The 26,653-nt window shown below is 39.8% G+C and overlaps 1 protein-coding gene across 1 annotated transcript; it reads right to left on the bottom strand.

Annotated features, from left to right (window-relative positions):
- Nucleotides 1-490: 490 nt before the first annotated feature.
- Nucleotides 491-26,328, bottom strand: LOC134631226 (xaa-Pro dipeptidase-like). Its single transcript, XM_063479358.1, has 15 exons — nucleotides 26,283-26,328; nucleotides 24,057-24,240; nucleotides 22,151-22,278; nucleotides 21,396-21,459; nucleotides 8,854-8,901; nucleotides 8,464-8,525; nucleotides 8,062-8,106; nucleotides 6,751-6,826; nucleotides 5,387-5,433; nucleotides 4,481-4,549; nucleotides 3,704-3,781; nucleotides 3,246-3,394; nucleotides 2,685-2,869; nucleotides 1,738-1,929; nucleotides 491-961 (listed from the first exon to the last, which is right to left on the bottom strand). The coding sequence occupies exons 1-15, from the start codon at nucleotides 26,297-26,299 to the stop codon at nucleotides 833-835; spliced, it is 1,473 nt and encodes a 490-aa protein (XP_063335428.1). The 5' UTR covers nucleotides 26,300-26,328; the 3' UTR covers nucleotides 491-832.
- Between the last annotated feature and the right edge of the window lie 325 nt (nucleotides 26,329-26,653).

Raw genomic sequence — 26,653 nt, 5'->3', positions numbered from 1 at the left:
AGTAGTGAGCCCCAGCTAGTGCCAGCTTGCAGTTTGACCCCCTCCTTGTCACCACCATCCGCCAGGGTCTCTTCCTGACATTCACAATTTCATGAATCATGATCATCGATCATGATTATATATATATATATATATATATATATATTTTTTTTTTTTTTTTTCACTACAATATCTGTTTTACAGACTACACCATCTATGAGCACAAATGTAATTATACAAGGAACTGCATCACAGCTACATCAATACAGCACTGATGAAACAAACAATGTTTATTGCTTTGCTATTGCGAAATGCCGTCTTATTTGCAAATAAATCAGTGCAGTCCTACTTGCAGTAATACTTTATGAATGGTGAGTAACTGAAGTACTCACCATTCATACTTACACTAATTACTGTCTTGTTTGCACTATTTCTTTGTCAAGTGTAACAATTTGTATATTTACAAATGTTTTTTTAACTGACCAATAAATGAAGAAATCTTTTACACAGCTGGAAATTAAAAGATTTATTTAATGCAATTTCAATGCAATGTTTACAAAAAAGAACATATAAGAATATTTTTTAAAATCAGAAAATGTATTTTCCTTGGAGGCACAAAGATTTTAATGTAATACTGTATTATTGTAAAGTTTGTCAAGTAAAACTGACAGTGGCTAATGTACATCAGAACTTTAAACTTTACCAAAGCTTTATGTGATGCTGCTGATCTCAATTGCGTATCTGTTTCATGATTAAGATATGAGAGTCAAGAAATAAGTTGAGCTTTACTGATTACTGTTGATATTCCTCAGTAATCATATAGAAAACATCAATGAAAGTTAATTTAGTTTCTTCAAACAACTGGACTGAAAGGTTTGGTGGAGTCAGCCATAAAAGCTTCAATCTCCTCAACTGTACGAGGTACACAAGTCAGCAGCTCTATGCCGTCTGCTGTGACCGCGATGTCATCTTCAATGCGAACCTACAGAAAGAAGGAACAAAGTGGTTAGTGACACATGACAAGAGTCAAAAGCAGGAGGTATTCAAAGATTTGAAATGAGCTGGATCAGTTACTGAAAGTTTTTTACATATACATTTTCATTTGCTGATTCATTTTGTAGGAATACCCTAGTTTAAGAAATTTTAACTCAAACTATCAATTTGAAATGTATTTTAGGTTGATCTGAGCTACTATACTACTTTCTTTGGAGGAATACATCCTCACATTTATTTTGGTGATTTTTCAGGATTTGTCATTAAATGGCCTTGACAAAAAATCTGTTACTCTAACATTAATTAGCCTAAACATATTTGTGATATTACTTTTCAGTTAATAGACTTTATGAATACTTGTATGACAATCTAGGTTCTATTGTGACTTTGAATTGATCAAAAATATGACAAAATACCTAAAATACCATAACATTCAATAGATCTTGCAGTGTTTAATTTACATATGAAAAGTCACAGATGGTGGGACAAGGAAAAGCACACTCTACAGACACAATTTTAGAGATAGCAGCACCTTAAATTTTAAACTGGCTGACGTTTTCATGCTTAAAGTGACATTATCCAATCTTTTAAGCTTTTATCTTCAAAGTTGCACATTTGGCCTTTAGCAAATCATGAAAGAATACCAATCCTGTCAGACTGTAAACTAAGCGGAAGCTGAATTAATTTCAGTATCAGTTGGCCCTTTGTTCTGTTACCACCCTGGACCAACATAAACAACAAAAAGAACTGTGCAAGCATACTAACCCCTCCGAAGCCACGGAAGCGAGCCAGCACTTGGTTGTTGATGAAGCAGCTCTGGGCAGGGTTAGCCAGGGCCTGGTTCAGCAGGTGGTTGATGAAGTATATGCCAGGCTCCACAGTAAGAACCATCCGTTCCTGCACCAGGCGGCCCATCCTAAGACTCTTCAATCCAGGCTCGTCAATTCGCTCGATACCCTATACAGCAGATGACAGTAGTATTATTTCATTATTTTAATAAATGTACTTTTAAAATATGTGTAAAACTGACTAAATTGAGGTTTCTCCAACTACTGTATCTGATACCATAAATAAATGGTATTATATTTTTTGTCAGTTTGCTCATCAAAGTCAAAATATTTCAGGGTTTTTCATGCAAGACTTTATGTAAAATCATCAAAATGCTTTTTGCCCAAACAAGAAGAAGAGACGGATAAGAGCCATATAACATGGAAGTTTATTAATTCATCATTTTTATATTTTCCTGTCACACTTACCAAAGTCAGTCAACAGTATTGTCATGTATCCACACACTGAGCACTGCATTCAGTGATTCCCACCCCCTCAAAGTTTAATTCTCATACTGTCGCTGTCAGCAGGAGAACATCCAGTAGTTCTACTGGAAATGCTGAGGGTTAACCAACTTCTCTATTTACATGTCAAAACTGAATATCACTACAAATTCCTCCACCACAGCGTGAAACTATCTGTGCTCAAAGTTCAGATGACATTTCATCTCCCCCTCGCTCCTGTCCTCATCCTGAACTTGGCCTAATTTAGTTCCTCTCTCACTTCTGCACCAGTGGTCTCTTTATTGCTGAGGACACATCAATATTCCAGTAACAGAAATATTTTTGTCCTCTACTGTCTTCAGACTATGACTGTCACAGAAATAACTGCTGACTAGTTGTTTTGTTGTGTGAAATTGCAGAACATAAGAGTTCTGTTCTCACCTCAGGGTAACCTCCTACATCGTGCACATCAATGCCCAGCAAATGTCCAAGGCCATGGGGCATGAATACAGAGCCCAGGTGGACCTTCATCATGTCCTCCACGCTGCCATGTAGGATGCCAATCTTTACAAGTTCTTCCAGGTGAACCCGGTCAGCCACGCGGTGCATGTCGGTCCACTTCACACCTTCAAAACAAGCATTTTTGTCAATGAACAACAAAGCAGTTAAAAATTTAATTATGCATGTTATTTTAAAAGCTTATTAATTTTTTAGGGACTGTAATTCACAAGGATATTATTTTCAAAGCTCCAACTGTAATGAATACTAAAGAATACTTTTGTAACTACCGAAAACACCACACGTGTAACCAGTTTAAAGACTTTACAGACAAGTATTCTCACGGTGATCAGTTATGATTTGAGCTTAAGAAAAACAGATTTCTATATCTGTAACATATTAATTAGTTTTTAACCCCTATGCTGCTATGTTTCAATAGGAACAGCAGATTCAGTTTTAATGACATTTGCTCACTTTAATTTTAGTTAGGTAAAATAATATAACCTGGTCTGAGGGCAGCCATCACCGCACGTGAGGCTTTCAGGACGGCTTCGTAGATGGCCCTCTGGTCTGAAGTGAACTTGCCATTAGCTGGGAAGGAGCAGGTGATGTCTGAGGAGTAGCAATAGTACTCTCCACCCATATCAAAGAGACTGCAGGAGACAAAACAAATAAAAATCATTAGAGAATTATTAAAGAATTTATTTCCAACATGTTTTATGTTTGTGTCCCACATGCTTTTCGATAAAAAGAGATGCACAGAGATGGCAAAGTCACTAAAGGTCACAAGAACAGTAACCATGTCACTTGATGGCATTTGTGATGGTACTTGACAAAAACTGTATGCTGGGAAATGCCTCATTTAGGAGAATCTGTACACATTCTGAATTAAGATCCAGAAGAATGAGGTGGTTATAGCCCCCCCCCGTCATTAAAAAAACCCCCAACCCATCGGTACTCACCACATATCTCCATCTGTGATTGTCTTGTCATTAGGAGCGCCAGCATGACCATAATGGAGAACAGAGGAATTATTGCCACTGGTGGGAATAAACAATGCATACATTGAAAAGACAACTAGTCACAAAACATAAATAAATATTAATCTTCAAAGCAGAGAATACTTTAAAGCATCAAATGGATTCTAGTCTCTTGTTTTAAACCCCTAGTTTTAACAGGAAAACGCTTTCATCTACAGGCCACTAATCTTTACAATGTTCATGATGCATGGCCTTTAACCCAAAAGGCCAGAACATGATTAACAACATTTCAAAATCTTTCATCCATAGTGATGCTGCTAGCTCACAGCTAAAGGGGGGATGTTAATACAGTTTTTTTTTAATGAGCATAGTTTATTCTGGCCAACAAATCACCAGGGATACAGAAGAGATGCATGGAGCCTGCTCAACTGTGTCATATACCCTTGAAGGTACTGCAATAGCATAGTTTCCTCCAATGTATTGCAATTTTGTCTAAAATTGAAGTCTTTTCTTTCCCCCTAGGAGCGCTCAACTTAATAGAGGAACAGAGTATTTGGTGCTCTAATGCCTAGGGCTATGGTGTCAGGGTCAACTGCTCGATTGTATGATCAGTATGCTACGATTGCCGGTATTAAACTCTAAAAGAAAAAAACACTACAGCAATGGCTTTCCTTCATTCATTTTTGGCACCAGGAAGAACAGACTCGATTTGATTTCTAATACCAGAAATATAACAGGTAATGAATTGTCAATGCTCACGTTCCACAAATACAGGTGTAAGAGGTGTGGCGCATTCCTCCTTTAGTGTAGCAGTAGTGCTGGAAAAGACTGCAAAGATAGAAGGAAAAAAATCTAATTACCTGACAGGCTTCCTCTGCCCTTTTCCTGACTCTATGCTTTTTAAGAATTCATTCAGCACTCATTCTTTAATCATCACATGGCCAAACACATCAAACACCTTTATGAATCTCGACAGCATTGCAGAGCTGTGTAGGATGTTAAACGATTCCTCTTACATGGACAGCACAAATGAGCATGATGGAAAGCTACTAAGACACCAAGGGCAGTGAATACTCAGACATGAAGAAAGTAAACTGAAATATTTATACCATTACATATTTCTTCTGTTAAGCACCGACCTCAAAACTACAACCAAGCACTGAATCTGAATTGTAATCCTATACTATGTTTGTATACCAGAAGCATGCAGTGAAGCAATATGCACACTTGCCAGTTACTGAGTAACCAGTCATTACGTTACACATCATTATTAACAAGGCCTTCAGATTTCTTACTACACTGGAGCTAATAATTCTAAGCAAGCAAAGAGGTGTGACATTTCTGTTTGTTCCATCTGTGTCACCAGGGTGTAATCTAAACTGATTTATTCATTCATCATCACCTGCTGCTAATTTTACACATCAAAGGTTTAACTAATGCAATTATAATATATAACAAACCAATTACATATTGTCAAACATAGTAAATGCATCAGCATAACATCTACCCAAATTAGTGTGGACTAAGTCCACTTGCTCAAAAATTCATTATCATGTAAGTAAGCAAGACTAAGTAAAGTCTAAGGAATGCAGTGTGCTTCCATGTCTTGTCACCAAACACAAGTTTTTATGTCTTCATAATAAAAAAAAAAACAAAACACTTGACCTCTCCATTTCATATTCTCTCTTTCCAGGTTTCACATGCTTCATGACCTATGCAAAAAAGAAAAAAGAAAAACAATATACGAGATTAGCAAGCTTGAAAACTATTTTCTAAATCCTTTTTAAATTCAATTCAAATTCCATCCTCCTTTAAAATGATCTTCAATGTCCACGGAGTGCAAGTTAAGCTTTTTTAAAACTTATTAATGTATTTTTTGTACCTGAGTGCACTGTGGAAGGAATCTTTTGAATCTCTGCTAGAGGTGTGTTGGTCCGCGTTCTATCAAACTATGAAACAAATGTCCATGATCTTGTGCCATGGTTTTATCTTCCCACAATACCCCCGTGAATTTAAACACAGACAAAGCTGACTGTGTGTGATACACATGGCAGGGAAATAAAGAAACAGATGGATCTTTTCATTGCCGTAGCTAACTGCAGGGACATTACTGGATTCTAGCCAAGCTTTGTGGTAAAATAAACATTTTAACTGAGCATCAGTTTTACTATTTTTGATAAAGTGGTTAAACATTTCTGCTGGTGTAAACAACCAGTGTGTAAACACAGCATGAGTAATGGAGGCTGAAAATCACTTTGTAATGCGCACTACGAAGGGATATGCTAAGTAATTAGGTGCTCATATTGCTTATGCTAGTTAAGCATTTGGAGCTGCTAGAGCACGTTAGTGTGTTTAAAGTTGTTATACTTAAAGATTATATGGATAAAGAATCAACTGGAAGTGCATCATAATTAAGTAGTTTACTTTTAGCTCAATGTATAACCAAATGTGCTAATTTCTGATGCTGCTCTTCTTCTTTATACCACATTTAATAAATGTTCTTTACATAGTTTATGTGCAAAATAGTGTATTTTGTAGAGCTGCAGTGAAGTACTACATAAAGGCATAAGGTTTTTATAAGTATGAGAGATGCTTATTTGGGAGCTTCTCTTTTTAAAACAGCACACACGCAACACTTATTGTGAGTGACTTTAAAGGACAGATAAAATTGTGAGGTTAACTGCTGCTCAGCCCCTGAAGAGGTTATTTATGTTGATAGAGTCAAATCCTGTGCAGATGTAACGTATTGCTTTAATGTTACAGCTTACTGTTACAGCTTGCTATCACAGTTAAATGCTTGCCTCCAAGCTACTGGAGGAAGTTAAAATCGATAGTGTTTAAACAGTTTAATGTCTTAGAGGATCCTGAGATCTTTACACCTTTGGGGGAGTTTTAAAATGTAATAAGCTTTTTGATACTTTGCGTGTTTAATTCCATGCTCTGATTTTTTTCCTTCCTTTTCCTTTCTTTCCATAAATATACTACTTTCAGTTTTTAAAAATGGCCTGTTTAACTGAGAGCTAACTTACCATTTTGTGGGCTTCACTGGAAACTCTGTTGGTGTAGCGCAAGACCTCCAGCTCCATATCAGTCTTAACGACACGGCTGCAAACAGAGAAGGAGTAACCAGCTGTCTCTCTGACTAAGAAAATCACATTACACATTACAGTGGATCTACAGCCATATAGTATACAGAATATAGGCCTCAGACTAAAAGAAAACGGGTGTATTTTTCTTTAACCTGTACTTTATTTTCCAAACCTTTTTGCTAGCAACACTGCAATTCTGTTTGTGACTAAGTAAAAAACATAAGCAAATGTCCTTATTTTTATTAGAGGTAAATGGAAATTAGCTGCAATCTCAAAACTTGTAGAGACAATCAGTTTTAACTAGTTTGGTACCACCAGTAAGAGAGGTAGTAGCAATGCTGTCAATTTGCCCAGGGGGATTTTCATGGCAGCTATTTGGTGGATGATTCTTGTAGTATGCAAACTCAAAACTGGACTGATTCCATTCATTAATGTCATTATTAAGATGAGCAAGGACACACAGTTTGAAAAAGTACCCACATTTAGTGCAACATTTGTACTCTAATGGCTGAAATAGTCATTTCTAATATACATTGCTAACATAGCAACAAGTGTAAGAATCATGTGTCGAGAAGCTTGTTTTAAGTAATTTTAAGGTAAGTTGTATATAAATGAGATCTGTCATTTTTTGTTATTCCAATTGATGCTTTATAAGCTACTGTTGCAGAGCTACCTATAATATTTATGTCTACAATGTGAGTCTTTCACTTGAATTAAAACTTTGCTTGCTAATTCATACCATGCTGTTCTCATTTTTTGTGTGTACCTAAGATGGCTTAGTAATGAAATGAAATAAAGATTTCTACACAAATAATCCACATGAATAATCCAATGCACTTGTAACAAACAGTAACAGTAATTAAAAGGGAAAAAAAAGAGCTGTAGCGAGACGAGTGGGCAGAGGGTTCAATCAAGCCCTGCTTCCCATGAGGTGTGCCTGAAAAGCATTCCTCCTCATTTTAGAAAATGTCAATTCATCTGGAGGGTGCAAGCTCTAATGCCAAGGACAACCAGGCAAGCACGAAGTCCATTACATCCACACAGTCTCACTTCTCAATTGAGAGTGGGGAAAAAAAAGAAAGCAAAAGAAACAACCACAAGAAAAGCCCCCGTTTCTGATAGCAGACACACAATTACCTGACTGGGCAGCTGTAATTGCCAAGATTTGCGAGAATCTGACTGAACAAACTCTTAGGCAAAAAGTGCTTTTTCTCAAGTGGACTTTTTCAGTGACAAATTTTAATTACTTACCAGTCCACAATGACAGGGTGTAAAAGAGTGTTGTTCACTTGGAAGCTAATCCAAGAAAGAAAAGCAAAAAGAAAAGAAATTAAATGAATATGAAGCAAATGGTTACATTTCATTTGAAACAAGTACTTGAGCCTTTTTCAAAAGTATCTGGGGTTAGAGTAGGATGATAAAAATAGCAAATATATGCAGTTAAAAGAACAAAGACCAGTGCCAAGGACAATGCTATTATTAATCAATGAATAACAAGCAAATTTGTTTAATTGAATTATATTTGAAATTAGGTTAATCAGCAACAATAAGTATATGTAAGAGTTTTCTGCATCCTTAGTGAAAAACAGAAAAAACCCCATCCACAAACAAAGTATAATTATGTTAATGCAAATTGAAGCCAATTAAACATACCGACTAATTCCATCAAAGGAGGCCTCACGGCAAGTGCTCCCACTATCTGTATTCTGTCCTCGCTGCAGAAAAAATATAAAACAGGCAAACAAGTGATCACATCACCACCGTGTGAATTCAAATGTTTATACAGCTTAGTAAATATTTTCTGGTATCTAGGAGTTCAGCAATTTTTAAAAACAGATTTGGTGCTACTATACAAGAGCTTAATTAGTAGCAAACAAAATTTTTATTTTTCATACAACTGAGGTGGGAGCCAACATAAAGCAGGGTACAGAGGGGGGATTAGGGTGAGGATGATTCAGCAAAACTCCCATACCAGCAATATTCAATACTACTTAGCATGAGCTTAGCATTAGCTGTAATTGGGCAAGAATGAGTGAGACATACCAGTGTGAGGAGAACTGCTGGTTTTAGGTTGGACAGGACATTGGCTATCTGCAGAAATGCAGACAAAAACTAATTAGACATATCATAGAACGGCAGAAATAACAAGCACAAGTTTTCCTTTGCTTTCAGGTGGCAGAATAAAGGTGACTTTGGCAGGAACCATCCTGCCTCTGTGGCTTCTCCAGCAGGACGCTATGCTGCTGTAAGAACAATAAAGCCTTGGATCACTGACCTGAAAGATCTGCTTAATAAAAAGAAAAAAAAGCCTTCAGGTCTGGGGACAGGGAAGAACTGAGAAGCGTGTAACACGACCTAAGGGTGAAGCTGAGGAAACGCAAAGACTCCTACGGGAGTAAAATAAAGACAATCACTGGGTTTAAAGTGACAGACAGACAACCAGTGGGCAGCCTGGAGAGAGCAAATGAGCTAAACGATGTCATCAACAGGTTTGGTTCACAGCCCTTTGCTGTCTCCTCCACACAAACTCTGGTCTCCACTCACCCTCACTCCCCTTCTTCTCCCCAAGTGAACTCTATGGATCAGAGTTCCTAAGGCAGCTGAAATGATGTGCGCACCAAAATGCTCTACAGTGCTAGAGGAGCAGCATCAGAGCCGGAGACGCCAATAAACTCAATAAATTAATTAGGAAGTCTGGCTCTATGACTGGCTGGAAAACTGGGCACTTCTGAAGCTGTGGTGGAGAGGAGGTCAGCGAACAATCTGCCATCCATCACAGATAATCCTGACCACCCTCGGCACCACTTACTGGGCAGGCAGCGGAGCTCCTTATCTAACAGACTGAATCAGCTCCTTGGCCCCAAGGACATATATAGCAACTAGGGTTTCCACGATTAGTCGACTAGTCACGATTATGTCGACTATCAAAATCATCGACTACTAATTTAATAGTCGACGCGTCGTTTGAAGCTTTGTAAGATCCCGAAAGACGCAAGAATAACTAGTAGGATTTAAGAGTGTAATAACGGACTGAAACAGAAGATGGCAGCACTGCATGTACAAGGATGCCAGCTGCCGTTAAACCCCGAAGAAGAAGAAGCAGTGTCCAGTATCGTAGCTGTGTTCAAATTTAGGAACTGCATCCTCCTATGCCCGCATTTGTAGGCCAATTACGTTACAGCGACACGACGAAGACTGTCCAAATTCGAAGACTCCGATGCGCCCTTCATTTCCCCAGATTTGAAGGATGGGTCGCTTCGTGGCCCAACCTATCCCAGAATTCATAGTGTGGCCCTGCTCAGTTTCCAACAATGGCGGCAGCTAGTTAGTTTTAATATTACTCTTATTATTCTTTCTGGGTCACAAAGTAAATGTTTAACATATTTTCAGACGAGAATGTAGCTGTGTAAAAATATCTGCTCAGTTTATGAAGACATCACATATTTTCAAAAGCGCTCCGACGTTTTCGGAGACGTCTGTTACCCACCAGCTCGATAGCTAGCCGGGGGCAAGGCTCACTAGAGCCGGTGAGAACACCGGACTCCCGACAAATCGTTTTCAAACCCACCGCCGTCTTTCGCTACTCAGGTTAAACATGATATATAAGTCACTTAGATAACTTAAAAATGTTATTGTTTGGCTTTTTTCAGTATCTTATTTGTTCCTGAGAAAATCGGTTTGGCTGAGATTAAAGTTATAGTTTTTACACAGCTGAATAAACGTCAAGCAGACAACTGATTATCAGAAGTGTGAGATGCGGGAGAATATACTCCAGTGTCCTGTTATATTTTAGATAGCAAGGAGCAGACGGCTGAGTTTATTAAACTCCACCAAACATTAAAATTTAATAAACTATCATCTTGTCTTTATTTTTTAGTTAGCACATACCTTAAACACTTAAAGCTGTAAGCTAATGATAGTTATATAAGAGCAGATGCATGCTGGTGCAATAAGCTGTACGTTTTACGTCCAATGGATGCATGATCTGATTAGTCGACTAATCGCAAAAATAATCGGTAACTAGTCGACTATCAAAATAATTGTTTGTGGCAGCCCTAATAACAACTCTGTAAGACTACATGTTATCACCCTCTACAATACAACATATATGCCTGTCAGAAAAGTATCTGCCAAATTATAATATTATTAATAAAACTAAAATTCCTAAATTATTCACTCCATTGTCTTAAAACACGCTTTATCTTCAAAATCTACAATCTACATTCTAGCAGCTCAACTTTTAGAAACTGGAATAAGACATAGTTTGAAAGGACACTCAGATGAATAGTGTCTGAACAGTTTTAATGGCAATGTGAGAAAATTATTCTCATTCTCAACTGTAAATTTAAAACATGAAAACATTTACCCTGTATATAGTGACGAGGCATATATGATCTGCTCATGGTTAGAAATGCATCTATTATTTAAAAGTTAAAAAAATATAGAAACAGAACACAACAGAATCATAAAAATGCCAGATACTATTAAAACACAAATTCAACGATTTAAAGGCAATTTTTGTGCATTTTAAGTAGGGTAGTGCAATGAAAAGTGTGTGTGAGCATCAATACCTCCCATGTCTGAGTGCTGCCTAAAATATTCATGACCTGATTTGGATAAGAAAGAAATATTGTTCTCTTTTTGGTTCTTCTGTAGGCAGCATTGCCATCTGAATGCTGAACACCACCAACTGCTTTTTTCTCTTTCTAGACGTCAGTCTTGGGTATTTGTAGGTAGTCATGCAGTTTATTATTTTTTTCTAATTTTACCTACTGTGTTAAGCTGGTGTTGCTTCATGGAAAAATTGGCAGATGTGTTGCAACTTAACCTGTGACTAATTAGGATATCTAACAGCTCAAGCAGGTGCAGAGATGTTAAAATACCTGAAATATCATCTGAAGAATGAATCATCACTTGGACAAAATGTAAACATGGAAATTACTGTAAAATTATGTGATCGTTTAAATGCCAACCTCTTAGCATTTTCTGGCTAGTGAACACTCCTATATTGTAGTCTGAATATATTTTATGATTTGTTAACATGAACACCTCCAGAATAGCTCTAGTGCTGTCAATCCACCAGTACAGCTCCCCTGGGAATCTGCTGTCAACACTGATAAACATAACCGTTTTTCTAGTCTCTCAAAACATGCAATTACAAAGAGCCTTAACCTAAGTGCATTCCTCACACTGGGCTGTTAAATGAAGCAAACAGAAGTGCAGGTTACAAATTTAAATAATAAAATTCAAAATGAAGCCCCCCTAAGAGTATGGGTGGTTTGGCTCTTTCTCAGTTATGCATTCTAATGAACTGTTGTACCAAATGGATTATCAGTGTAATGCTCCATGTGCTTTGGGGGAGCCAAAAGCACTGTCCACAGTTTCTCAACAAGGTTAAGGACTATCCTCTGATAGGAGCTGGAGAGGTAAGTGACGGAAGTGACGGACAAGGTAAGCGACTCATGTTGTAACTGACGTCAGACGCCGGAGATTTTGGCGGAAAATTAAGCAAATGGTAGTTTAGATTTGTACAAATTCCTTTAAGCTTCAGTATTACCAAATACACTTATCAATTGTCTTATAACTAACAATATTTGTCTTAATAATCTCCAACACCCTGGAGAACAACGGGGAGAGTTTAGAGGCTCTCCAAGATTACATTGATCAGTGCTTTCAGGATCTCGTGATGAAGAAGGCCCAGAGTGCATCTTCCCCGGCCAAATCTGAGACGCCATCGTCGAAAAGACTTCGCCCGGCAGATTCCCCCGGCACAACATCGCCAGCCGGCAAAGATATTGCCGACATACTGGAGTCAATCGACAAGCGATTGTCCAGCTTCGACGCAAGGCTGTCCTTGGTGGAGATTCTTCACCGGGAATTTAAATGCTTGCGAGAATCCCTGGAGTTCAGCCAGCAGCAGGTGGAAACGCTCGCTGCTGAAAATGCCACGCTAAGGGAGTCGGTGAAATGTCTCACAGAAAATGTTACCCAGCTCAATAGAGAAAATAAAAAAATAAAAGAAACAGTTATTGATCTACAAGCTCGTAGCATGCGTGATAACCTGGTATTTTCTGGTATTCCAGAAGCCGCTGGAGAGGACGCGGAGGCCACGGTAAAAAGCTTCATCAAAAACCACCTGAAGCTGCCGGAGGACACGGTGAAGAACATCGTCTTCGATAGGGTGCATCGCCTCGGCCCCATTCGGGCTACGGCCGGGAGACCACGTCCTATCGTGGCCAAATTCGGCCACTTCAAACAAAAGGAACATGTGAAAAGCCGCGGCAGGGAATTAAAAGGAACGGACTTCAGCGTGAACGACCAGTTCCCCAAAGAGATCCTGGAACGACGCAGGGTCCTCTTCCCAATCCGACGCGGCTTCATCCAGAAGGGCTCCCGCGCTGTCATCGCTGTGGACCGGCTGTACGTGGACGGACAGCTCCACCGCGACCCCGACATCACTCCGTGGCTGTATTAACTTCACACCAGATAAGAATCCGCTACACCCTTTCCCCATCCACTCACACTAACTTGCATTAACATCTGTTTAACTTACCAGTATCAAATCGCATCTTAGGTGTGATATCATAGCAGTATTAACACCATCACTCTCCGTCAATGGTTTGATTAGAATGTTTCCGGTTTTTCTTTTTTTTTTTCTTTTTTTTTTTTTTTTTTTTTTTTTCTCTCTTCTTGTTTTTTCTTCTCTCCTTTTCCCCTCTTGTTTTTATGCTGCTCACCCTTGTCCTTGGTTTCTTTCTTTTTTCTTTCTTTCACTGCTTCGATCACCTGCTTCCACACTCATCCACAAACAACATCCTTTATTTCGACACATACGCACAGCACGATCACGCACAGTCATGCGCTCAACGGCAGCACATTTACATCACTCAGACAGCGCACACAGTTGTATAGGATACACACATTTAAGCCAAGCGTACTCATCTTAGTAAATATGCACACACATAGTCAGACTCAGGGAGCATCTCGCCACACACTTTTTCTCTCTCTCCCTCTCTTTATTTATGAACAAGTGATGTATTCTCTCCACCTGTCTAAGCGACACACACAGCATACACCCCTAGTTATACACAGACATCTATGGGTGCACTGAGATTCGTTACATGGAATGTAAATGGAGCTGGCTCCAGAGAAAAGAGGTTAAAAATATTTAACCAACTCAAAAAACTACAGGCAGATGTTGTCCTTTTACAAGAGACCCACAGACCTCTTAGAGGTTCGAATGAACTTAAAACACCTGAGTTTCCTAATGTGTTCTCAGCTTGTTATAATTCTAGACAAAGGGGAGTAGCAATTTTAATACATAAAAATATTAATTTCACAGTACTCGATACAGTTATAGATCCAGAGGGCAGATTCTTAATCATTAAACTATCTATACTTGATAAAAAGCTATGTATTGTAAGTGTATATGGTCCAAATGTTGATGATCCCTCATTCTTTCACAGTTTTTTCAGTGCACTCTCTGAACACTTAGATGGCACACTTGTTCTTGGAGGCGACCTCAACCTTGGACTAAATGAAGAAATGGATAGGCTCAATACAGCAGGAACTCAGCGTAATTGGCAGTCCACAAATATAATCAAACAGTATATGAGCGACTTTGGTCTTTGCGATGCATGGCGCTCCCTTCACCCCACCAGTAAGGAATATACTTTTTTCTCACATGTTCATCACTCCTACTCTCGTCTGGATTATTTTTTGGTCAGCAGCTCACTGCTGAGTGACATTTCAGACACTGAGATTCACCCTATAGCTGTCAGCGATCATGCTCCTGTATCTTTAACACTAATGCACAAGAATAATACTACGCCAAGTAAAAACTGGAGATTTAATACATCACTGCTTAAAGATGAAGACTTTATTAAATATTTTAAAAAAGAGTGGACTTCATATTTAGACTTTAATGACACTCCCGGAACATCAGCTTCTGTTTTATGGGAAGCAGGGAAAGCCGTGATGAGAGGTAAAATAATTTCTTTCTCATCACATAAAAAGAAAAAAGAAAACAAAAATATTCAGGAATTAGAAAAAACCATCAAATCACTAGAAGAAGCCTACGCGTCCCACCAAGATCAGGAAACATTGAACAAAATACGCAAAACAAAACTAGAATTAAATGAGATAATTGATAAAAAAACAAAATTCTTAGTACAAAGACTACGCTTACAAAATTATGAACATAGTAATAAATCCGGTCAATTTCTAGCAAACCAGCTAAAAATAAATAAAGAAAAAACAACTATATGTGCTGTTCAAGATTCATCTGGGAACACAATATATGAACCGAAACAAATAAACAACATTTTCAGGGATTTCTATAAAACGTTGTATTCACCACAAATAAACCCATCTAAAAAGGAAATTGATCAGTTTTTAGACAACATAACTCTCCCAAAATTATTAGACACTCAAGCAATGGCACTGGATTCGCCACTGACGCCAGGTGAACTCCAGGAAGCCCTGATAAATATGCCCAATAATAAGGCTCCAGGTCCAGACGGCTTTCCTGCAGAATTCTACAAAGAATTCTGGACGATTCTAGCACCAGTTTTTTACAGAACGTTGTTGGAAATCAAAGAAAATGGCAGACTTCCACCAAATATGAATTCTGCAAACATTAATCTCCTGCTAAAACCAGGCAAAGACCCTGTATATCCCTCAAGCTATCGTCCAATATCCCTTATAAATGTAGACCTTAAAATAATTTGCAAAGCTCTCTCAAAGAGACTAGAGAAAATAACCCCCCTCTTAATTCATCCTGACCAAACTGGTTTCATAAAAGGTAGGCACTCATCAACAAATACACGTAGATTACTTAATTTGATAGACTACTCATACAGTAAAAACCTTGAAACTACAATATTTTCTCTAGATGCAGAAAAAGCGTTTGACAGAGTTAACTGGAAATTTCTATTTGCAACTTTACACAAATTTGGTTTTGGATCTTCTTTCATCAACTGGTTAAAAATATTATATAATTCCCCAACAGCTTGTGTCAGAACAAATGACCAGACATCCTCCAGCTTCTGTCTCCTGAGGGGCACCAGGCAGGGATGCCCACTCTCCCCTTCACTGTTTGCAATTTTTATCGAACCACTAGCAGCAGCAATTAGACAGAATTCAGTAATTAAGGGCATAAAATGCAAGAACGTGGAACATAAAATCAGCCTTTATGCGGATGATGTGTTACTCTTTCTCCAAAATTCACAAACCAATATCTCTGGGGTGATTGAACTGATAAACTCTTTTGCAAGAATATCAGATTACTCAATTAACTGGTCAAAATCTACAGTCCTTCCGATTAATTGCTCCTTCCATAATTCCTCTTCTACTCCACTGCAATCGGGAAATATAAAATATTTAGGTATTAATGTTTCTCCCAAGCTTGCAGATCTAACTAAATTAAACCATATCCCACTTTTAAAGAAAGTAGAAGGTGATCTGGCTAGGTGGAAATGTCTACCCATATCACTCATGGGAAGGGTTGCCGCTATAAAAATGATGGTATTACCAAAAATAAATTATTTATTCTCAATGATCCCAACTAAACCGCCGCAAGATTGGTTCAGATCTCTAGATTCATATATGTCCAAATTCCTTTGGAAAAATAAGCCCCCACGTATAAGCTTAAAAACACTACAAAAGACCAAGGATAAAGGAGGATTAGAACTACCTAACTTTCAGCACTACTTCTTGGCCAACAGGCTTCAGTTTATCTCAGGATGGCAAAAACATACCCTCTTAGATGAACCTTGGCTAGATGTAGAACAAGCACTTTGCAATAATCTAGAGATTTCAGATCTACCGTTTATCAGCTCAAACATCCAACGACATGAATGCTTCAAAAGCGTCAACATCAGCTCCTCTCTGACAGCGTGGTGGGAGTTTCTGAAGTTGACAGAGTCTCCATTAATCCCATGCAAACGTACACCTATCTGGAACAACCCTGACATATTACAAAACAATAATATGATAAACTTTTCAGATTGGAGTAGTAAAGGAATCAAATATTTAGAACATATACTAGAAGGAACAGAATTTATTTCATTTGACAGACTAGTTACACAATATGGGATCAACAAGAAAAGATTTTTAGAATATCAACAAATTAAATCCATAGTAAAAAAGAGATTTAAACCGGGTCAAGTTGAACTACAAACACCACCAAGTGTGGTTCAATTTCTTACTCTTAAAACCCCCAAATTACTATCCAAAATATACAGAATGCTTTCTAAAACAGATGAATCAATATCACTTCCTATTGCAAAATGGGAAGCGGATTTATCAGTTAACTTAGACCAAAACTTCTGGTCTCAGATTTGCTTAAAAACCTTTCATTTAATTAGAAATCCCAGTCTTCAATTAATTCAATACAAAATACTACATAGAGTGCACTATACAGGTCATCGGATGTTCAAGATGGGCTTTACGTCTACCAACAACTGCTCACACTGCCAAACCAATTCACCGGACAATTATATCCACGCTCTTTGGTTCTGTCCACCAGTTCAGAAGTTTTGGCGTGAGATATGTGAAGACTTATCAAAGTGTCTGAAATGTAACATTCCAACTTCTCCTTTAGTATGTTTGTTGGGCAGCTTAGATAATGTCACTACGGAAAAGAATATAGCCCATATGGTTTTCACTGCCCTATGCATAGCCAAGAAAACAGTCCTCATGAACTGGAAAAATAAAAATAATCTTAATTCTAACCAATATAGAAATTATCTATTAGATTACATTAGTCTTGATACAGCCTCTGCCACCACATCAGATCAATTGCTCTGGGCTCCTTTGATCAGCTCCATCACCTAGTGGGGGTGGGGGGCCATAGTTTGGTCCCACCTTCACTGTTGTGATTGGTGTGGGGGTAGGGACAGGCTTAGGGCGTCGGGGGGTTCCCCAGGAGCATCTTCCTTGGGGGGCTCAACCCGGGGTAGCGGTCATGGCCAATTAGGGGCTCTGTTGGCTCTTAGGTGACGGTTTCCTCGTGGCTGCGTGCAGCGGGGCTAGGGGAGGGTCTGTGCTGACGGACGTGGGTTACTGACCTGGTAGCCTGGCTGCCCCTGGGTGGGTCCGGGATGGGCGTGAGGTTCTGGGGGCGCTCCGTCTCTGGGCTGGGGCCCTGGCCGGGCCTCAGGGGCTTGGGTCCTGGTTGGTGTGTTGCCGAGGTTGTGGGCGGGTGGGTGTATGGGGGCCCGGCCCTGGCGCGGGGTGCCGCCGGTGCATCGAGCCACCTGGGGGGCTCTTCAACTGGTGGGGGAGGTTGTCACATCTTGCAGGAGCTTTCCTCTCTTCAGGAACTCTCTCTGCAGGAGGGGGAGATACAGGAGTGGTGGAGGAAGATCTCAGCCTGGGCGTCTATTGTCTTGTGTAGTCTGGAAGATGAGTGGATGATGGGGTGGGTGCAGTTTTCTCTGTGGTGGGGTCAGGTGAATTGTCCCGGGCTCTGTGGGGCCGGGGGGCGCTGCTGCACTGGGCCCCGGTCCGGATGGGCCTGGGCCCCCTTTCCCTGGCGGGTTGCACAGCATGGGGGTGCCTACTGGGGTCAGCGGGGGAGCTGGCCCCAGGGAGGGGTCACTTGCCCCTCCCTTCCTTCCCTCCCCATCTCCAGCGGCCTCCCTCTTCCCGCTCCACCACAATCACCCACACATGCAGGGCCTTGGGGTAGGGGTGTGTCACCAGGGTGCAGAGGAGACATCCCCCCCCTCTGTCCCCTTCTGGCTGCCTCTGCCTCAATTTTATCCCACAACTTAGACATTCACATTACTCACACTCTCATTACACATACATATAGGATCTTGGAGGTGGGCACGCTACACGGATTCCAAACTACCATCAGGGTGTACACCTCACCCCTGGCGTCGTTGCCCACCTCTCAATTTTAAATACATGTAGACATTGAGGGCTAGCAGGAGGGGCTATATGCTTACCTGCTGCTCTGGCAGGTGGCTCCATGCCCTCCTGGGTTTTAAATGCACCTTAGAACACACATACATCAACAGTACATATGAGCGGGTGGAGGGAGGTTTGGAGTCTTCCTACACCCCCGTTCTCTGCGGCCTGCTGGAGCAGGGGGGCTAGGAGGAGGAGTTGGCCGTCCGACTGGGGTCTGGTGTATGGGGCCTCCCTGCTGCTGCGGAGTCGGGGCGGTCTGCTTCTCCCCACCGCAGGGAAAAGGGTTACACCACCTGAGTCTGGGTGCAGTTTCCCCCTCCAGGGGCAAGGGTACCTAGACTCGGGGCTTAGAGTACGCTTGGGGAGTGTGATTGTGTGTACAGCGTCTCTCTATGTCTGTCTCCACGTTGGGTGAGTGTTGAGCAATTGTATATGAGAGCATGAGGGTGGGAATAGATGTTTGTATCTGTGTGTGCCTGTTTGTCTGTGTCTATATGTCAGGTTGGGTATCAGACGCCACCTCTCTGAGGACATCTCAGGCCCTCCAAGGTTTGGAGGCCCATCTCCCCCCACCACTTCCCCTGCCGGTGGCGGACGCCCTCAGACATCGGTGCGTTGGTGGTTCTCTGTCTCCGGGGGTGGGCGCCCAGGTACCCACCGGCTCACTCCTTGGCGGCTGCTTATTGGGGCCTGGAGCCTGGGGCTCGCTCGGGCCACCTTGGGGATGGGGTGCCCTCGGCCTCACGGCCCGGGGCTCGGCCACTCAGGCACAGCTGGCTGCCGGCGGAGCTCACGGGCACGTCACTGCAACCCCCCCTGGCTTCTGCTCCGCGGCTGCTGAGTGACCCCTCATCTGGGACTCTCCTCAGCTCTTTCTGGGATAGTGGCGCGGCTGCCCCTCTGTTGGTCTTCCTTGGTCTCTTGTGTTCTGGGGGCCTCTGGATGTCTGGAGTCTTGATCTCCTCCATACCTGCTTCATGCCCTGGAGGATGGGACTGTGGCCCCCCACACCCTCTAGCAGATCATTACATGAAGGAACCTTTTAAAAACAAGCGCGTTCATGCTCACAGGTGTACACACGGGTGATCACACACACAAATTACACCCTTTTTGGCTCCTACCTCAAAGCACACTGTGCGCTGTCGATCTCACGTGCTGCACAATAATGTTTAATATTTAGTATTTACTGTCATATTCTCATATATCATTGTGATCTTGTTTATTACTCTCGTTTTCTTCTGCTTGCTTTCTTTTTTCTTTCTCAACAGGTGATCCAGGTGATCGATATATGTATTTTTTGTCTGCTTATTCTGTTGGTTTTTGTTTTTTGCCCTTTTTCCCCGTCCCTCTTCTCAGGTTTTTTTCTTTCCCTCTTTCTTTCTCCACATTCTCTCCTCCAGTCAAGTCTGTCCCGTATTCAGCAAGTGAAAATAAAATAAACAATAAAAAGTTGAATCAAATGGACCATTACGGCAAGGCTGGGATGGTCCATTTGGTAAAGTAAATCCGTTGGGCATCTTTCTTCGCCTTTAGACAATAATTCTGATGGCAAAAGAACCAAACGGGACAGGTTAAAAAAAAAAAAAAAAAAAAAAAAAAAAAAAAAAAAAAAAAAAAAGGACTATCCTCTGAGATTTTCCACCGTCTGACACAAATAACCTTAGTTCTATCGTTCTATTATATGCAAATACAAACAGGTCTCAGAAATCATTTCAAACCTTTCCATGAATATTCTATTAGAATTTCAATAACTAACTATAAATCAAATAAGACCTGCACTAAAAATGTATTTGGCACATATCTTGTAGAAGGTTGTTAGTCAATAGGGGTTTAGCCAAGATGTGCAACTAGCATAGTGACAAGTCTTCTTTAAAAAAAATAATATCTGTTTTAAAACACATAGCACAATTTCACAAGTTACCCTTTCTTACTTGTAGCACAGAACAAGAGATGGCTTACATCAGCAGTATTCTCACTACTGAAAATACTGTTTAATTTAGGCTCAGATGGTGCCTGGGTAGCATGCAGGAGGCAGGATGCATAAAGGCCACCTGCTACTTGTGAATACACCTGTCTATTACCTGCGCTTTTCACACATCAGTATAATTATACGTCACACTGACTTTGTACCAGGGAGCTGAAAGGTTAGACTGTTTAATCAAAGTCCTTCTAAAAGCAAGGCTCGCTATTCATCTTGAAATGGCTCTAGGCACTTATGCGGCCAGTAATTTTGAAGCATTATGTAAATTAACTTTAATTCTAATAGTTATCAGGGTATGTATAAAATCACCAGTAAAATCTGATCAAATGTTCTTAAAGGGTTTAGTGCTATTGCCCCAGCATAAGGTTTCAGTTTTTTCTTCCCTTGGGAAGTTACACGTGTATCGCTGCCTTTGGTCTCACAGAATTCTTCAATAAATTTGAATTCAATATTCTTTGACTTTTCTCACTTGTAACCGTTTCTAGTTTCATGAGTGAGCCAAATGCACCTTTGCTGGGTAATGACTATAAAAGTTCAGAGCTGCAACGTATGTGAGGAAAACGGCACTAATGTCCTTTGATCCTGGTCATGACTTTACCAATTAACATTAAAGATCAGCTACCATACAGAAAAATAGATCACACCAGAGAGGATGGGCTGTAAAGACCAACACTGACAGACTTACGTCACAGGTGTGGTGCACCTCATCAACAGCATACTTCTCCTTGAAGTGCTCTTTGGGAAAGATCCTGTCAATAAACGAAAAACATAAAACTGATGAAAACAAGTGCACTAGACAAACCATGCACATAAAATCAAAATAAAACATACACATAAAATCAGACGAATTTTCAAAGGCTTGTCTCTTAAAACATTACTGATGGGCTATGTTACAAAACACTAGCAGAAGTGCAGTATTGAGGACAGAGTTCAGAGAGGAAAGAAACTGAGCAGAACCTAGAACATTAATTGCTGATCACGTTACTTTTGAGTGAATTTTTTTTCTTAAAGAGTCATATGACAAAAGATGGTTTTAAGTTTCTAGATTAGGGAAGTGAGCATGACCATGTGAGATGGTCAGTATCGGCTATGGTGTCCAGAGTTTTCAATGATCATCATACACAACCAAACAATACTATGGATAAATAAATAAATCTAGTTTAACTGAATAATTTATTCTGTAGTGAGTGAGTGATCTTGATATTATAGGGCAGCACTGCTATAGTCTAAATCACTAAGACTGAGGAGGTCTATGTATTTATAAAATGATTATATATTATATTCATTTGACAATAAATAAAATACACAATTAAATACACAAGGTTTAAAAGCTGATAACATAACTGTCAGCCCTTCCTTGAAGGTATAGCTCACTGCTATGGACTAGCGGATGCTGATGTTGGCCTTGTACACTGCTCTTTGAGGATTAGTGTGACTCACTCTCCCATCCAAGTAGCATAGCTCTCGGGCAGTTTAGGAACAAAAAGAATGGATTTCCCAGAGTCCACATCAATGGCTCCGTAGCAGTCAGCCTCAGTCACTCCAAAAGCCCAGTGGAAGAAAGACTCCTGTACAATCCAAGAATCAGTAACAGGATTAATGAACTAGCTTTGTTCAGATTATTTCATGGGAAATATAAGAGCTTTCCTTTGTCCAGCCAGTTAGGTCAAGTGACATCAAAAGTAAACCTTCAACATTCTGACTGATTTCTGTTCAAACAAATAACAGTCTTGAGTTTGTGTTGTAGAAGAATTATAATCAAGAAAAAAATGCAGGTAAGTTTTTTCTATGCAGTGTACAGGTTGTCCAAGATATTTGTGGCAGGGTGTGAAGAATATGCAAACAACAAATGTTGAAACCTGACTTTGTCCAGGTCAGGTGTTTGTGCACTCAAATTGAATACACTGATTGTTCAGATAAAATGAACTACAGCTATTGATTATTTTAGAAATTAAGTTTAGATTAATTGAGTAATCTGATAAGAATACTTCTGTTTTTATTAATAAGCATGCACAGAGATGTGGTGCAGAATATGCTGTTTGCCATTTGCTTGAAGCCAGCTCACCTCCTGCAGCCACTTTTCCGAGAATACGCGCTTCTTTTGCGGTTCGGACTCCTTCTGACATTTCTTTGGAGGTGGAGGAATACCAAAGTAATTGCTTAAAGGAGCTTGCTTCTTCGACATCTTAATGTCTGTACTCCTCCAGAAAATCTTATGTACGCAAACGCGTGTTGCAACTTCTTATCTGGTGCGCGTCTTTTATTTTGACAGCGTATGCGCACCTTCAGACTACTTATATGCACCCCTGGTTATTAACTTATGTTAACAATAATAATAATTCAGTGACCAGCCTAACAGCACCAGGTCAGTGGCTCAGAGTTTTATTACATTTTAATTAATATAATTTATTGAAATAAATATGGCGTAGTACACCCCATGCCCCCCTTTTAGACTCACCCCTTGCTTTCTAAGGCGTCACTTCAATAGAAAGTGGGATGGCTGTAGTCAGCCTTAAGCAAGCTGCCTGACTAAAAAATAGTGTCAGACTAAGATGCATATTTATGCTTTTAATGTAAAATTATTGTAAAGCTTGGTTGTATATTTGTTGCTGTGTATAATTCAACTCAAATTTTTAAAAAACAAGCGGATTTAAAAACAACTCACATTGGCCAATGTGCTGTGAAAAGAAAAATAGATCACAATAAATAATGGAATAGATAAGTAATGAGTAAAATACATGTTAATAGGTGCTAAACATGTGCAGTTGTGGCTAAACAAGGCATAAGAGCCATACTGAGCAAATTATACCGTGATGGGCTTTGCAGTCAAACAGAAGGCTCTTGAAATTAATTCTAAACCTCATTGGGAGTAGAGAAAAGCCAAAACCTGGTGGTGGATGGAAGGAGCTAAAAGGTCTTCATATTTGTGCTTGTGGTTTGATGAAGATCCGATGAAGAACGTTTTTATGGCAATCCTGCTGTTTTAGACCTTAAAAACACACTTTAACTCTTAACACCTGAGTAGACTCCACATTAAACTACGACAGCATCATCTTCCCTACTTTTTGTGGAGAAAACTGGGGGTCATTTGGGCTTAATGTTGTAATACTTTTTCTTCACACGCAAACTCCTAAATATGTTTCTGTTGCAGTTCTGTTTTTGTGTGAGAGAAATGTTCATGCTTACACTGATTAAACAAAGCATTGAAGCAAAGAATTTCCCTCAAGGATTTTTTGTAATCAAGTTACACAAGGAATCTCTGTAGCTCTACAACAAAGAGCAAACTCACTGATAGGCTGGGCTCCTTTAACGAATGAATAAATACACTACCAATACATGTACCAACCTGTCTGAAGAGGACGTCTGTGTCCGTGCAGTACCTCTGCGTCTGTTCTCCTCCCTGCAGCACTACTACTGACTTTGGCACCACACCATCTTTGGCTTTCAGCCCCTGGCACAGTCGCCGTCGGTTCTCGGCAAAAAGGGCAGCAGACACCCTCAGGGTGTCATTACCCAGCCAGTAGACAGGTCTGAAAGGACAGGAAGACAAAATATCTCAACGTGGCTCAGGGTGGAGTAGTGGCTGGAGAAAATGATGCATAGTTGGAGTCAAAATTAGAACTGCCCTGTATCAGCGAGCACAAGACTGCAAACACAATTACTAAACTTACCACACTGTTTGCATCATTCAGTTATTCTCTCATATCCTGATATTTATATAGAAAAGATTAATTGTCATGATTCATACAGTTAATGTTGTACCACTGTGGTAGTACACAGTGGAGTCATATGTCCCAAATCTGTCTATAATTGCAGTATAAATGATCAATTCTCAATTAATGTTAGGGCAAACCAGCAGCACTCAGACAGAACATCAAAACCCTGCCTAATACTGTGCCGGCCTCGTTGTGTCAGCAAAAGTGGTCTGAACCATCAAAACATGGACTTTGCTATTGGGCCGTACAGATTGTGGTGTTAGAAGTTTAATATTGTGGTTGAGTGATGAAGATTTTATCTAATAATACATCACAGTCACTATAAAAAAAAGATTTATTCCAGAATAAATAGCAGGAGTAGATGACCTGTCGTGTTTTTAGTTCTACCTGGGAGTAATCCTCAGGATTTGCTCAGTACTATCAAACTTTTAAAGAGAGAGGTGAACCTTTGCCCGAGCTCCCTTTGGGAAGAGTTAAGACATAAGCTACAGACAGATAGACAGCCTTGTAAGTGATAGGTCTTGGGTATAAATCTTGGTCTCTGTCCGTAGCTTGGCTGATAAGATTAAAAACCCAACATATCTGTACCAAAGGTTAATCCATAACTTCCTAGAATTTAATGGCTGATGGCTTTCAGTATCATTCACGGTTGACTGAGTTTACTGGCTAAAGTGTGTATCTGCAAAAAATAGAGCCACTTCTATTATTGAGCAAGGCAGATAAAATCTATGAAACTGGAAGCCAACTATTCCACCCAACAAAAGCTCAGAAATAAGAATAATACCTTGTATAGTACAACTGTATCAACAACTTAAGATTAGAAAACCCTAATTTTGTGGGCAAAATTTCTATTGTTGTGCTAGATTACATAATACTGTGAGGTGTCTCATCTGTTTGTTCCACTCTCTGAAAATTGCCTGGGACGCTCTAGCAGAGATAACTTTATATGTGCTGACTGCAGACTTCTTCATGATTACCACAGCAGATTATTTTATTGTTTTATAATGGTTAATAAGTCAGTCTGGGTTGTTTCACAATTGCAAGAAAATTGACTTTTGTTGAGATCAGCATAATATTACAGGGTGTACAAACTCGGAACAAGACTGAAATTTAAGAATTAAAATGAACAGTTTTAACCAATTTATTACAATAAGTGAAAACTATAGCCTTGTAGCTAGCTAGTTTTTTTGTTTTTTTTTTTATTCATGAAAAAAACTAAAGTAATTCAAAAGTTGGTTTTCCATTTTGCTGGAATTCACAGCGTTTGTTATACAGCCCTTGAGGACAACTTTTAATTTACTATATATAGTTACTTTATATCTAACATTCTAAAGCAATGCACGGTTGAAGTTGCAGACTTGTGTACAACTTTTCAAGGTACACTTGTCCCAGTTCTTCTGTGGTTTTTAGGCTGTCTGCGTCTTCCGTTTAATCATGTGGTTCCTTGAGCTCAGATAATGTTCCCTTTCTATGTAGTTATACCCTGAAATATTTAGTAACTTTTGGATTATTTTTCAATTTTGATACTAATTTTAAAACACACACACGCACGCACCCAACAGTTTAGGTACACACACACACAAATCCATGCAGTAAAGCAAAAGTGCGTCACAGTATTACAGACAGTAGCGAAAACTTGCTGCAAGCATCAATAGTTTAGGAAGTCCCATATTTCACTAATAAACGGGTACTTATCGCGCAGTTTGACAGTTAATAAAGGGTGTTTTTTTAGCTGGCAACATATATCGCGAAAACGTAAGAGAAACATGCATGCAGCAAAGCAGGTTACACTAACACCACTCTATTAATTATTAGGCGTATAATAAATACATATTCATCAATCAATCACAACTTACTGCGCTGCTGCAGCCATGATGTTGCCAAGTGTCCGACGAATGTCACGTGGGGAGAGCAGTCACGTGAGTTTTACGTGGCGACATCAGCTGACGTGGCATGTTGTTGCATTCACGTATTCAGGAAATACGAGCACCAGCAGTCAGTGAAGTAGAATTTCAGTCTTGGCTTAAACACTTACAACGTCCCGTAGTACAAAAACACATTACCTTAAAGACATAAAAGCAAGTCCTAAGAAGAGTCTTTATAAATGGGTCACTTCTCAAAATACTACTGTTTGTTTGATAACGTTCTGATTGTGAAATAAAAAAAAATAAATCTTGTCCTTAAAATGAAAAATGGTCTGTAAGAGGAATAAATATGCAATAATATG

This window comes from Pelmatolapia mariae, linkage group LG1 (assembly GCF_036321145.2).
Source record: "Pelmatolapia mariae isolate MD_Pm_ZW linkage group LG1, Pm_UMD_F_2, whole genome shotgun sequence".
Taxonomy (NCBI): domain Eukaryota; kingdom Metazoa; phylum Chordata; class Actinopteri; order Cichliformes; family Cichlidae; genus Pelmatolapia; species Pelmatolapia mariae.
Note: the sequence above shows the minus strand (reverse complement) of the source record. Positions and strands in the feature narration are given on the sequence as shown.